Here is a 14,867-nt window from a genome sequence, read left to right as displayed (position 1 = left end):
AACAAAGACGAAGGGACTATGAGAAAGGTCATTGCTCCCTGCCTCCTATTGTTCCTTAGGGTTCCCAGGCCCCAGCATGTTCTTGTTTAAACACGAGACTTGTTAAGTACTTCCTAAAGCTAGAAGTTTGGAGAAGGAGAAGGAAAAGCTGTAGGAACTAAGCCAGCTGCCAGTCTGGTGATCATAGTACAGAACCTATATAGGGCCAGCCATGAAGGAGGGGACAACCAGGGGGGACAATGTAAGTTAAACAGTCCCCTTTCTCTCTGGGCTGTGGGAGCCCATGCCTGTCCTCACCTTGGCAGCCGTCCAGCCTTGCGTGACCTTGGAGCTGTACCTGCAGGGCTAGGGAGAAGCCATGTGCTTCCCCCAGCAGTGCTTGGTAATTTGCCAGGGGGCCTGGCGCTCTGCAGGCGTCGCAGGTGATTCTGACGGGCTCCTCACTCCCTGACTTCTGGTCAAGGCTGGCCTGGCCCCAGAAGGAGGCCCAGATTAAAGTGCTTTGGAGGGGACCTCGGGAGGTGGATGTGGGGCTGGGGAGCCCTTCTCTCCTTTCCTGAGATGGCTCTGGGGAGGGGTGTAACCACTCCACCACCCGACTACCTAATCACGGTTCTCAAATATTGGGTGGGTCCCACTCTCAAGAAGGGATGGCACCCCCCACTCACACACACACCCGAGGCTGGCACAACAGCCAGATCTCCTGTATAAAAATCTCTCTCCTCCTGGCCTGTCACCTGGTCTAAAATTCACACCACCGTACTCTGTCCAGCAGGTCCAGAAAACCCTATGAGGATGAACAGGTGTCATTTGAGAGTAGGACTGAAGCTCTGTGCTGATTGGCCAGTAAGAGTGTCCAGTGTGTGGATACCACCAAGAAGACAGCAGGGCTTGGAGCAATGGGGCGGAACTTAGCAGGGGTAAGTCTGAGTGCACAGGTGAGTCAGAAAAAGCCGCAGCCCCAGGTTCTCAATAGACATTGGTGCCGATAAAAGTGTGTGTGTGGGGGGGGGAGCTTGTGAGGCAGGACCAGGCTGGGCACTTAGCCCAGGGGAGTAGCAGGGCCTGCAGGCTTTGGCTGAATGGGGGTCCGTGTCCCATTGAAAGAGACCACCACCGACCACTCCCAGCCATTGTTGCTGCGTGAGAACATGGCCCCCACTGGCCAGCTTTGGCTTTTTTTTTTTTTTTTAAGGAGAAGGGAAGAACCACAACCAGCTTTTTTTATATGTTGGCAACTAATTTAATTTACAAACACTGTTATGGGCCTGCATTGTACAAGCTAAATCAGATATCTGTGGGTCTCACTTGGCTACTAGGAAATAGTGAAAGAGTGAAGGAGGAGATGGCCCAGGGCCATACAGGGCGCAGCTCAGATGCTGTTCTTCCCAGCTCTAGTGCGTAACAAAAAAATGATTTAACAGGCAGGAGGCCCTTCACGATCAATCAAACCCATTTAAGCCAAGAGCCAAGTGCAATATTGTCAGCCTCTTACACCTCAGATCCATGTCTTGCCCCTGAAAAAAAAATAGTTCAATCCATTCTTTTGTCTTTTTTCTTCTCTTCCAAGCTAAACAAACAAACAAACAAACAAAACCCCAAAAACTAAAATGCAAGGCTTTGGCATGAAAATTTCTCTGGAGAGGTGGCACTTAATTCTAGAGAAGACCTTTGCCTCCCCAGTCATTAGTCAGGAATGTTCCAGGTGAATCTCCAAGCCAACAACATTTAGAACTTGGAGCAAAGCCCTGAATGACCGTGGGCAAGGTTCTTAGCCTATCTGATTCCCTTCTTTTGCTCACTCAGAGAAACTACTCTCAGGCAAAAAAAGCACAAAAGCAAGACTGGCTAATTGTCTTCCAGACATGTGTGCCTCAGTTTACTCCTCTATAAAACTAGTGGAGCAAGCCTAAGGCCTTGGAGGGCCAAGGGTCTGTCACAGCCTTCTACACAGAGCACTCCCCTCTGTGGAAATCAGGATTGCCCTCCAGCCAGAGTGTGAAATGGGTGACGTTCGAATTCTTTGAGCTTCGACCTACCTTCTGTCAGGTCTGGTTACCTGATGCCCCAGCTGAATGCCGGATTCCCCAGTGACACTTAACTAAATGAAAAGCCAGTTATCTTACTAAGTGACACAGCAAGGTATATGTATATGAACGTAAAAAGATAGGGAATATTATGTTCATCCGAATATCACTTGGACCAAAACCTACATGATGAATTTGTGCCCCTTTTTTTAAAGGTTCAGAATGTCCTAACCACTCATTTCAGAAATCACATTCAGGACTTTCATGCTGAAAACCATGAAGTGTTTAGAGTTTGGAACTATCTGCTCATCCTGACTTGGAAGCAAGTGTATTTATTCAGCATAAAAGGAAGTATCTGAACTCACAGAGTGAGATTCTCTGCAACTTCTAAAAGCAGCAAGACTGGACAGGCAACTTTTAGGACAAGCAGACATATTTCTCTGTCCTGAATACCACCTTGCTACCTTAACGAAGCTCAGCGTGATAAAGGACATGAGTTTTGGTAAATATAGGGACATGTTTAGGTGATAAAAATGAGCTCTTTTTTCTGAAATTCCCTTCTTTTGCCTTCTTCATTCAGTTATTTAGTTTTGAACTACTCTTTTGTGAAAGCAAACACATAAACAAGGTTGTTGAGAATATCACATTATCACCCTGGGGAATAGAATGACTTTCCATCCCACCTTTATTACTTTGCCTACGTTTTTTGGACCCAGCTGGCCTTTTGGAATGACAGATCTGCATAAAAATTGGGCTAAGATACCTTATCCCAACTAAGCGGGATACCTGGGTGACTCAGTCAGTTAAGCATCTGCCTTCAGCTCAGGTCATGATCCCAGGTCCTGGGATCAAGACCCACATCAGGCTCCCTGCTCAGCGGGGAGCCTGCTTCTCCCTCTCCCTCTGTCCTTCCCTCTGTGGGTGCTCTCTCTCTCTCTCTCTCTCTCTCAAATAAATAAACAGATAAAATCTTAGAAGGAAAGAGAAAGAAAGAAAAAAGAGAAGAAAGAGAAAGAAAGAAAGAAAGAAAGAAAGAAAGAAAGAAAGAAAGAAAAGAAAGAAAGAAAAGAAAGAAAGAAAGAAAGAAAGAAAGAAAGAAAGAAAGAAAGAGAAAGAAAGAAAGAAAGAAAATTGTCGAATATGCAGAACTGAACCAGAGAAAATTCCCGCAACTGCTGAGGGACATGATGCATGAGGATGAGAATGGAACAGAAGGCAGGGTGAACCCCAGCTATCCCAGCTCTGGGCAGAGCGCCCCCCACATCCTTCCTGCACCTCCCCGGGGCTCCCCTCTCAGATACTTTTTCCAGGGCACGCTTTCACCCTGTTCCTAGCTCAGCTCTCCTGCCTCTGTGCTAAGAAGTCAACTAATTTTCTTCAAGCCCCTTCCGGCTTCTTCCTCTCTCCCAAGTGATCATTTTCATCACCTTCCCTAGATTCTTCCCTAATACATACAGCCTTGCTTAATCATTTGGTAGCTACCGGTAAGGAACGACATGGCCCAGAGAATTCCATGGAAGCTCTCTTCTCCTTAGCCAGTGAGTGGAAACCAGCATCATACTCTGCCCTAGAAAGTGTTTTCGTGATGCTGCACTAGGCTCTGTGCCACATATGACCCCTAAGACTTTTCTTTTTCCATTGTTAGGCATAATCTACCATTCTTCTACCTTTCTTTCTGCAGCTTGTGTTTTTCCTGGCCCTTTTCTTCTGCCCCGGCCCCTAGACAGTGGAGTGATTAGAATGTGCTGACGGAACGTTTGCCCCTTGTTGTGGCTCGTGGAGCTGAAGCCTCCAAAGGATGACCTGCTGCTTCTGCAGCGTTTTTCTCTCACTGGAGTCATGCTCGCCACGTGGGCCTGTCCACAACGGGCAGCTCCTGGAAAAGACAAATCCATCATCTCGTTTGCTTCATTTTGCTTCCTCTTTCTGGAAGTTGAACAGGTTGGTTGTTTGGAACAATCTTGCATTGAGAGCACATAAGTGACTTTCCAAGGGGCTCCAAGGTGTTTTTCCTTCTCAGAAATGTCAGTCATCCCTCTTTTCTGAATTTCATCTGAATATTACGTACAATTCTGCCATGCTGCTGCTCTGTTCTTCTAGGTGGGAGCTATTGTGATGCAAGTACATGTTACTTTGCATGCGAGGAGTTAGCTCTCTGCTGCAACCAGCTTCTGCCTGAACATTGGCCATTCACCAGACACGTGCCGTTACTGAATTTCTCCTCTGCAACATGGCTTGTTGGCATCAAAGGGCCAGGGAGAGGCAAGCAATTGATCTCAGAACCCCAGTGTGTGGGTGTCTCAAGAACTTAATTTTGGAGAAAAGTGAGATTGAAGTTAATCACTCGTCGATTTGACGACTATTTATTGGGTCTCGACTCTATGCAAGGCACTGGGTTTATAAGCAATGATAAAACTAGAAAGCAGTTAAACCATAACAACAGATGATTTTTTAAGAGCTCCAAGACAGGGAGACCCAAGAACTCTTTGAGGAAGAAATGAAAAGTATCCAGCAATAGTGATTTTATATTTTATATATTAGCTCTTCTCTTACCTTTTCCTTTAAAAAAAAAAGTCTTAAAATAGGGCTTTTTCATCAATGAAGCCTGACAGAAGTATCATGGGAGAAGAATCAATGCCCACCTGGTATAAGATTACACAGGAGGAGCCATGGGGAAGTGTGACCTCTTCTCTTTGTGGTCCTTAGACACTAGAGACTGGGGATTTTTTTAAAAAGATTTATTTATTTATTTAAAGGATTTTATTTATTTATTTGAGAGAGAGCGCAGGGGTGGGGGCAGAGGGAGAGGGAGAAGCAGACTCCCTGCTGAGCAGGGAGCCGGACAGGGAATTAGATGCCAGGATCCTGGGATCATGACCCGAGCCAAAGGCAGCCGCTTAACTCACTGAGCCACCCAGGTGCCCCAAGATTTATTTATTTACTTTAGAGAAAGAGAGAGAGAGAACACATGGTAGTGGGCGGGGGGAGAGGAAAAGGGAAAGCAGATTCCTGCTGAGCTCGGAGCCTGATGTGGGGTTTGACTCAGGCTCTACGCGGGGCTGGATCTCATGATCGTGAGATCATGACCCAAGCTGAAAGCAAGCGTGGGATGCTCACCTGACTGAGCCACCCAGGCACCCCTGCTCCTGGAAATTTTTTAAGGGACGAGCAACTTTATTAAGAGAAGTAAACATGAGTGGAATTCTGAAACCTAATTTTTGAGACCAAGAACTATAAAACTGACCAAGACTGTAACACAGATAAGATACCCAGCGTTAGCTAAATTCTATTAAAAATTATATTATCACAGAGATGCACTAGCTTAAATAGAGGAACTAGAAAAAAATTTAATGCTAAAATAGAATGAAAAATGGAAAATCATTTAAGATTTAAGATTATTTGTAAATGTGTTTACAAAGAAATTAGTGCAAAAATCAAAAATAAAATCAAGGGGAACTTGGGTCTTCTGGCCCATTGGAAGTTTGGAATTCTAGGTACATCTGTGGTGATCTTGAAAAGGAATGACATGTGAACCGGGGACAGATTTTCAAAATTTTGATCAAAATTTTTGTTGCCTAATAAAGAAGACTCCACCCAATGGAGGAATCCTCTCTATAGCAGTTCCAGCTAAATGCTTTATTTTTCAAAGAGTGTCTCATACAATTTCAATGAAGTATTTTTTAAACCTCAAGTTTATTCTAATTAACAGCTTTTCTGTGAAGATATAAACTCCAGATTTAGAAGAGCTTGACCTGCCACATTTTAAAGGACACTGAGAATTAACATTGTAGTTTGAAAAAGATAAATTCCTAACTCTTTTCTATTTTGTTTAATTTTACCTCCTGGAATGTTCTCAGTTCTCTCAAGAGATTGTAGAAGTCACTCGCGGAGTGAAAACAACTGAAATTCATTTAAAAATTATTTGGGGCACCTGCGTGGCTTAGTTGATTGGGTGTCCAACTCCTGATTTTGGCTCAGGTCATGATCTCGGGGTCTTGAGGTAAGAACCCCTCATTAGGCTCTGCTCTCGGTGTGGAGTCTTCTTAAAAGTTTCTATCTCCCTCTCCCACTGCCCCTCCCCACCGCACACTCAAGCATGTGCACTCTCTCTCTCAAATAAATAAATATCTTTTAAAAAATATTTGATACAGGAATTTAGAGGAGAAAATAAGCTAAATTGAAAGAAGGAGAAAGTCAGCACAGGAATAGTCATTGGAACAGCCCAGGTAAGAGCTTGAACCTGAGTGGCAGTGATAAGGATGAGAGCAAAGAAGAAAGAAGAGGGGCGCCTGGGTGGCTCAGTCTGTTAAGCGTCTGCCTTCAGCTCAGGTCATGATCCTAGGGTCCTGGGATCAAGCCCTACACCAGGCTCCCTGTTTGGTGGGTAGCCTGCTTCTGTCTCTCCCTCTGCCAGCCACTCCCCTTGCATGTTCTCTCTCTCTCTTTGTCAAATAAATAAATAAAAATATTTTTAAAAAACTTAAAAAAAAGAAAAAAGAAAGAAAGAAGAGACATTAACGGACACGAGAGCTACTCACAAAGAACCACCAGTCTCAGTGAGGGATTGGATGCTGAGGAATGATTCTAGAGGAATCAAAAAAGATTGAGGTTTTGAATCTAAGTAACTGAAAATTTTGTATTAACAGAGTATGGCAATCAGAAGAAAGATCCATTAGTAGCTGGGGAGGAGGTTGAAGTGGAATTGGTTGATTCTGATTTTTTTATCTGTTGAGTTTGAAGTGACAGTTGTATTTATAGTATGGAAAAGTCAGGCATTGGTCCTATCTGCCTTCCTTGCAATTGTGTTCCTTGGTTCACTATTGGCTTTTACCCTTGGCCTCAGGCTGACCAGATCCAGATGTGAAGTTAACTCTTAGCAAGCTGAGTGACTGAGTTTAGCAGCTGCTTAGCTACCAACACAACACAGCACAGGAAATTGGAGAGGCTTTAAAATCAAGGGATACCATTAAAAAGTTGAAGCAGTACTTTGTGATAAAGTGTGGCAATATCTACTTAGACAATAGACCAATCATTTGGTCAACCTCCCACCCTTTCATGAAGTGAACAGTTATCCCCTGTTGAGCCTTCACAGCAGAACCAGGAATCACTACCCAATCTCCAAATGGAAAAGCAGTCATCAGGAAATGGGCCTCAGCAGCCCCTTAGGGAGCAGCTGAGTTTTGGGGTGGAAACTATAACCCCATCACCAGATAATGAGTACCTTGCTAGAAACATGTGTCTGTTTGCATATTCAAATTGCCCCTACCAATATCTCAATGAGGCTTCGTTTTGAAATAATATAGATTTGCCTTAATCAAGAAAAGTAAATGAATCTGAACTTCAAATCTGGTAAACCAACATTCTAAGACATTATATGTGTTTTGACTATGTTAACAGAATGCATATTTCTTTTAGAAAATATTTTGAAAAGCATTCCAAACACAGAGAAAGATGTAGAAGATAAAGTAGCAAATACTTATGCGTATACCACCTGGATACAACAAATGCCATATTTGCTTCAGTTTTTTGAAAGAAAATGAAATGCTATAGATTTGATGTTCCTTGTCTACCTTCTCAGCTTCCTTTCCGTCCCCTGGTTTCTCAGAGGATATTGCTGTTCTGAAATTGGTATGTTCTTCCTGCGCACGTTTTTATACTTTTGTTGCATGTGACTGTCCCAAGATGTATCACATAATATTATTTTGTCTGTCCCTAATTGCACACAAATGACATCACATAGTATTTTCTTATTCTATCGTATTTTTATATATCACAATGTATTTATCCATTCTGCCACTTAGGGACATTTAGGCTGTTTCCAGTTTTTTCCTGGAATGAACATCCTTGTACACATTTACCTGAACGTGGGAGCTTCTCTAGAAGATATTAGTAGATGTGGAATTACTGAATTTCAGGAATGGTACATCTTTACCTTAACTAGAGATGGCCAAGTCATTCCCCTAAATGACTGCTCGGAGGACACCCCTCCCAATGCTGTATGAGCATTCCTAATATTCCACACTAGTCAAACATGTTAATTTTTGTCATCCTAGTGGGTATTTTCATTTTCATTCCCTGGTAAAGAGTGAAGCTTCTTTCAAAATATCCAAGCTCTTCTAAGTCAGCTAGAAGTTTGTTTGCCTCTTATCAACCAATTAAGACAACGTGCTCGAAAAGGGAGTATAAGAGTCTGAGAAAATTACAGCTAGGACTGAGAACTACTGCCAAAGCTAGACGAAGCTGAGATTAAGGTAAACCATACTTGAAGTTCCAGTCAGGCGTAAAGCGTGGATGATTTTTAAAAATCATTTTGCTGAGCACCTTTCAGACCTTATCTAATTAATACAGATAAGACCAACAGGGAACTGCAAGGGATTATCAGTAAAATCATAGTCAAAATCAGTGCCTGGACACAAAGTGGAGCCCAGGTCTCTAGTTCCTTGTGATGGCATCTACATGAGGGTAACCTGGGGGCATTTGTTATTTGTTCTATGGCATTCACCTGGGAAAAGGAAACGTGTTTAGTAGAAGGTGAGCATCTTGAAATTTGTGGTTCAATTTATTAGTCTAAAGAAGGGAGAAGGGCTTCTGTGCTGGGGGAGAAAGTTTAGACTCAGATAAACCCAGTGCTGCCAGTTATCGCTATGAGGCTCTCCAAGTCTCAGTTTCTTCAGAATTGCTACAGGATTGAAAGTAACAACTATTTCTAGTCTACTGCCTGGTACACCTAAGTATGTAACAAATTCATGATTGTATCAAAATAATTGAGCAACCACTACATTCCAGGCATTGCTGCAAGTCCTGGGCACACAGCGATGAACACTGAACATTAGATCAAGTTCTACCTGTCAAGAAGCTCACATCCTGGGACAAACAATGAACAAATAATCCACTATGTGGAATGTCAGATGATAAATGCAGCTGAGAAAATGAATGTGGTGTAAAAGGGACAGAAATGGAAGGGGCTCACCTCGAATCAATGCTGCTTTCTCCTCCTGCTCATTGCCAGGCTGCCCTGGGAATCATCTTCTGAGTCACTGGAGTTCTAACCCTCTTGAACTGTGAAATGGGAAAATAATAATGGAATCATGTGTGGTTTTATTTACTTGCTAAATTTAAAGTTTAGACAGTCTTTCCAAACTCTGATTTGTTTAGAACTTTCACTTTAAAGCAAAGAGAAAAAGGCACGATTGCTTACTGATTTAAGATTAACAAAATAGTTGAAAGTTGTCCAAAATTATACAGATTTTAGTGGAGTGAAAAAAGGACCTGAATGGAAAAAAATAGTATATATAAACAAAAATATGTAAAGTACAAAAAGCAATGCATGGAGACTCTCAGGAGGCCCTTTTCTTCCATAGCCCTGGAATCACACAACCTCTCTGTGCTGTTCAGCCTTGTCCATGCAATGATGCTAAGAGGCCATCAATCCTACAGTTATTTGACCCCCGGATACGACTACTCCTTCCTTTGTTTTTGAGAACTGAAACACTGATGGTTGCATTTATTTGTTCTGATTCTTCTTTTTTTTTTTTTTTAATCTACTGTTGGACTGTAAATTTCCTTTTGAGCAACAGAAGTCCCCCTTGCAAAGAAACGCTGTTCCTGCTCGGCCTCTCTCTTTTTCTGGGACAGGGAATGAGTTAGAAAATCTTAACAACTCGAGAGAAAAGCTTTGAATCATTTCTTTCTTGTCATTGCTTCATGCTTCACTTTTTTGGGTGATGCTATGAAAGCACATTGTTCACTATTCTGGTAATGTTAAAATGATCAATAACATGATATTGGGAAATCACCAAATTATTTCAAAGGTGAATGGAATGTTAGAGTTGCAAGCCAAGACTTTTACTTAAACTTACTTTTTTATCCTGTTTGATGCTCTTGATATAATTAATCTGTTATAGCTATAAAAACAAAGTTGCATTTTTTCCAAACACCTTCATGCTCTTTTCAGTTTGTCAAGAGGTAAGTCTTAGAAAACCATCTTTTAAAAACGATGTTGCTTTAAAATTGTTTTACTAGGTCTAGTTTTTCAATGTCATCTTTTGTTTCACATTAAAGAAAAAACTCTTCTTGCTTTATTAAAAAAAGATTTTTTACTGGATGGCTTCAGTTTTTGTTTTTAATATTCTTGCAAGCACAATCAGATGGCAGAGTACACTGGCACATTGCCTTGTATTTATTTGACTCCCTCTCCAATGTCAAATCCTAGAGAAAAGAGCCCAGAATTCTGCAAATAAATTTGTTTTCTGAGCTTCTGCAGAGAACTGAGAGATAGTACTGTTACCCAGTGAATGCAGACGGAAATCCCAAAGATGAATTCCCGCACTTGCAAAAAAATCAGAAGCATTTTCTTTTACAGTTTCTTCTTGGTGTTAAGTTCTCTATAGAAACATTAGTTGTGACAGAGCTTGAAACCATCCCAGAGTCCTCAGAGAAGAACTGACCAGCTGGAACATGAACTTAGAATGACTTTTCCGCAGAGCACCTATTTATGCTTTAACCTTCACTTTCTCGCATTAACAGGTATGTACTTATTACAATCTGTGATATCCATGTAAATGTTGATGGTACCAACTTGTTTGTATCCAAACTCCCCCTTTATCACTTATTGGCGTGGATGTCACTGAAGCTCTCCTCTCTTCTACCTCTGCCACAGCCCCTTCTCTAATCCAGCCCATAACCTGCTATAAAATTTACTGTCCCTGAACTCCCTTTAATCATGCAGCCCCCATACCCAAAACTTCAAGGGCTTTCAAATGCCCCTGTGATAGCATCCAGTCCCCTTAGCCTGACGTCAGTGTCCTCCATGATCTGATACCAGCTCCGAAGCTCCCACCTTCACCGACCCTCATGCCCCACCCCTTGGCCTTTGTCCTTGTGGGTCTTCCTGGACTGAACATTGTGCATCCAACTCTTACCCACTCTTCAAGGTCCACCTCAAGACACACTTTCAAATCCTGTCACCTTCTTTGACCATTCTAAGTTTATGAATTCCCCTCATCTCTAAAGAGATAGAATACACATTTTGGGGGGGGGGACCTTAAATCTTCCACTCACACTGAACACTGATATGTGCAAGTAAGAGCTTCACAGTTAGCACTTAATACATGGAGTCATAGAGATGGAATGAACTTTAGATTACCCTCCAATTCGGCATCCTCCGAAGTGTAGAAAATTCTCCTCGAACATGTTCCTGTCTGGGTGAACACTGACTTACAGGGTGCTGTAACTTAAATTGTGGCTGTTTCACCCTTGAATTGCTCTTATAATTAGAGGCATCTGCTCTTTGGGGAATAAAAACCCCGCTCATTCCATTCCAATCAGGTGAGAATCTAATACTTCCAGAAAAGAAAAAAAAGGGGGGGATGGGGGAAAGAATCCTCTTGCTGGTCTGAGAGTTCCGGGAGCTGAAATCCCTTGTGCCTATTCTCTCCCAGAACCCCTCTAAGCATGGTCTGCATCTGCCCTGTCAGCATCACCCGCAGCTTGTTAGAAATGCAAATTCATGGGCCCCAGCCCACACCAGTTGAATTGGAAACTCTGTGGGTCGGGCCCAAAAATCTGAGTTTCAAGGGCCTGCATCGCCCATCTGAGATTTGGAAAACAGCTGGCCGCGGTCTGTATCTTTGTATACTTCAAAAGAGTGTCACTATGCACTTTCTCTCCAATAAATAATCTCACAACTCTCCCTTAATTATTTTATTTTGCCAGCACGTGGTCACCCACGCATCCCACAGTTGACAAACAGGTGAGGGCACAGGTATAGAACAGTCTCACATGCCTCCAGATGTTATCACTCTGGGGCATAAAGAGAAAAAAAAAAAAAAAAAAAAGCTCCGGGTGACCGCATTAGAAAACCCCCTTTAAAAGAGCCACAAGCAGTTTAATTTCCTTTAAAGCTTAGCCGGAAAAGGTTTTTGTGGTGTGCGACCCCACCTGGGCCGGGCGACGGTTCCGTACACCGCGGGTGTGGCGTGGCAGGGGGAGCGCGCGGAAGCGGAGCCGAGGAGCACTCGCAGTTGTGTTTTGAGTGGTTGCTTGGGTAGTGTTTATCTTGCTCTCCCAACACATGCACACACTCTCAGTTTCTTGTCATGAAAGGGGAACCCTGCATTTTGTAGACAAAGAGTCGCAGAAGCAACTTTCGAAAGAAAAAAAAAGAAGAAAGAAAAAAAAGGGCACCGCGCAATCTCCCCAGAGGGCAAAGAACCGCGCTGTTTGTTCTTCTGTAACTGAGCAACACCCCCGGGGCGACCGGCCTGCCTGTATCTTCTGCGGTTTTTCTTGCTCTTCCCCGCGTGGGTTCACTTCCACCCTCGGAACCCTCTAGAAGTGAAAAATCAGGCGGGGCGGCCGCAGCCCCCAGGCGGCTGGCGGAGCGCGGGCCCCAGCTGCAGGGGATCCCAGCCCAGAGCCCCGCTCAGCCCCTTCCTCCGCCGCGCGGGTAAAGGGGCGGGCTTAGGCGGCCAGGGCGCTGCGCCGCGCTCGCGGTAGGGGTCGCTGCTACGCGGCGCGCGCTCCCACCGCGGAGAATAACGGGGCCGGGCGGCAGGAGAAAGGAAACCTGCCCGGGACGCGGCGGCGGCCGGGACGGAGCGAGGGACAGGAGTTCAGTTTTGCTTGGGTGTGAGCGCGCGGCGGCTGCAACGAGCGCCGAGCGGAGAGCACCGAGCGAGCGGGTCGCCCATCTCGGGGCGACCAGGGGAGGGCAGCGAGAGGCCGGATACGAGCGCCCCAGCGGGGCGCGGAGCCGGCGAGCCTGGCCAGCGAGCGGAGCCGCGGGCGGCGCGCCTCAGGCGGGCCCCCGGAGCCGCGCAGGATGCCCCACGAGGAGTTGCCGTCCCTGCAGAGACCCCGTTATGGCTGTAAGTACGCTGCGTGCGCGCGGCTCCCGCCGGCCTTGGGGAGCCCCCTCCCCCGGGACGGCGTTGGAGAAGCCGAGGGAGCCGGGTACACGCCGCGGAGGGAGCGGGAGCGCAGCGGCTGTGGGGTTGGCAAAGTTGAGAGCTGAAGTTGCGAAAGGTAGTGAGCAGCGTCCTCCGCACAAATTCCTGTGCCTCGGCTGGTAACCCCAGTCCTTCGCCTGGAAAACCCCACGGGGGAGTGTGGGCAGCGCTGGGTCTGCGCTCTGGGACAGGCCAGGTTGGGGGCTTAGAGGTATCAGGTGAGGAGCCCTCAGAGCTCCGGGCCGCTGCCGCCTGGGGCCAGGGGGTGGCGTCAGGGACCGAATCGTTCCAACTCACAGGAAAGTTTGTTTGCTGTGGCTACAGGTGGGCACCGCAAGTGCTGTGCCCACGCACTCCTCCAGTGGCAAAGTCGGCTCTCCTGGAAGGGCAGGCGTCTCCTTCTACCCTGCTCCCTCGGACTGCACCTGAGCGGCAAGGGCCCGTTGGCACCCCACTGACGCGAATCCCATACCGGTGCTGGTGCAAGGGGCAGCGCTGGGCCCAGCCCCTCTCTTGCCCGCTTCCCTGTGACCCTGTCGGGACTGCCACGGGGAGAGGATGCAGAGTTAGGCTCCCCAGGATCCGGCGCGAGCCCGCGTGACTTGACCGAGATGGTGTAGATTACCCAGCCAGGGGCTGCCATTCGGAAAGAGGTTGCTTTGGCGGATCATGAGGGGATGGAGCCAGATTAGCACCAACCACGTGGCTTCATGCACAGAGTTCAGAGTCTTCGCTAAACGTGTGCCAGGAAGTATTTCCTTTAAAACAAACAAAAAGTTGGCGCTCTGTCTCCACGGTTGGCCCTGTCAGTGAACCCATGACCGAAGACCATTGGTTAATCTTTTGCCCTGGCTGGCCGTGTGACCGAGGAGTCAGTTTGGGGTTAAGGTGGTGATTCCTGCTGCAGCGCGGTTGTGTTTGGCAGGGTGGGGTGGCTGGTCGGGAGGGCCACCAACTCGGCTCATTAAAAAAGGGGAGTAACTTGTGTAAGTTCTTCCTCCGCACTAGGCTGGGGATGGAGTGTCAGAGATAGGAAGTTCGTTGTGCCATGTGACCCTTTTGGTGTCAGGCAATGAGGAAGAAGCCTGAGGAGCCAGCTGCATTCTCTGTACAGTAGTGAAATGCACAGAACAGTTCACCCCGACCCAGCTCCCTGCCCCCTTGATTACACTTTAGTAAGCCACAGGGACAACAGAGCTGCTTGGATCCAAGCAGGCATGCTGTGGTCATTCAGTGTGTGGTGTCAGCCACGGGTTGGTGAAAGTCTTTTATTTATGTGACGAGCTCCCAGAACATATGGTAGCTTCCCTGTGTCAAATTGTGAGATGACCACAAAGTCTGAAAACGAGGCCCATGCACACCAAGAAATGGCTTTAGATACCACATTTAAAGCCTGGTGTAGTTGGGGGGTCATCTCTCACTAGTTCAATATGCTGTGCAAGGTTGCAGTGAATGAAGGGCATTAATGCACCATCTTCACACACAGAGACAGATGTGTCATGTTTGCTTGATTTATTTATTTTTTTTCCCCGTTGAATGTACCTGCGGACTTAGCATACTCCAGAAAGCAGCCAAGGAGGTTCAGATTCTGCAACCGCAAAGAACATTACACCTTGCTACTTTCTCTGGAAATCATTGTCCAGCTTTTCTCACGAGGCTGGTGTGATGGCGTGGTGTGCCACCTTATTGGAATCACTCCTGTTGGCCTTCCCCCAGCTCAGGAAGTGCTTTGGTCACGGAGTAAAAGAAAAATGTTTGATGGTTTCCAGACTTTATGGTCACCCTAAAATATTAAGGCTTTAATAAAGTAGCCTGGTAAGTCCTTAAAATGAACATTCTGTAATTTGCTACTGGGTTCATAGCTTATTTGAAAAAATCTAGTTGAATACAC

At 45.7% G+C, this 14,867-nt stretch overlaps 1 protein-coding gene and 1 long non-coding RNA gene across 3 annotated transcripts in view; one reads left to right on the top strand and one right to left on the bottom strand.

Annotated features, from left to right (window-relative positions):
* Positions 1-1,520: 1,520 nt before the first annotated feature.
* On the bottom strand, positions 1,521-13,961 carry LOC123791559 (uncharacterized). 2 transcript variants are annotated; one of them, XR_006779443.2, is made up of 3 exons: positions 13,274-13,961; positions 8,998-9,086; positions 1,521-3,903 (listed from the first exon to the last, which is right to left on the bottom strand). It is a non-coding gene; the product is annotated as an uncharacterized LOC123791559 (long non-coding RNA). The 2 variants fall into 2 exon arrangements; XR_015724470.1 differs by having other exon boundaries at positions 13,449-13,956.
* The window catches only part of IQGAP2 (IQ motif containing GTPase activating protein 2), a 274,080-nt gene continuing 271,828 nt past the window's right edge, over positions 12,616-14,867 (top strand). Inside the window, exon 1 of the mRNA XM_045796437.2 lies at positions 12,616-12,895. Coding sequence (XP_045652393.1) covers positions 12,850-12,895 — 46 coding nt within the window. The 5' untranslated portion in view covers positions 12,616-12,849. The remainder of the gene's footprint in view (positions 12,896-14,867) is intronic.

This window comes from Ursus americanus, chromosome 5 (assembly GCF_024610735.1).
Source record: "Ursus americanus isolate L20-20 chromosome 5, mUrsAme1.1.p, whole genome shotgun sequence".
Classification (NCBI taxonomy): Eukaryota; Metazoa; Chordata; class Mammalia; order Carnivora; family Ursidae; genus Ursus; species Ursus americanus.
The sequence above is the reverse complement of the archived record's forward strand: the minus strand, read 5'-3'. Positions and strand labels throughout refer to the sequence as shown.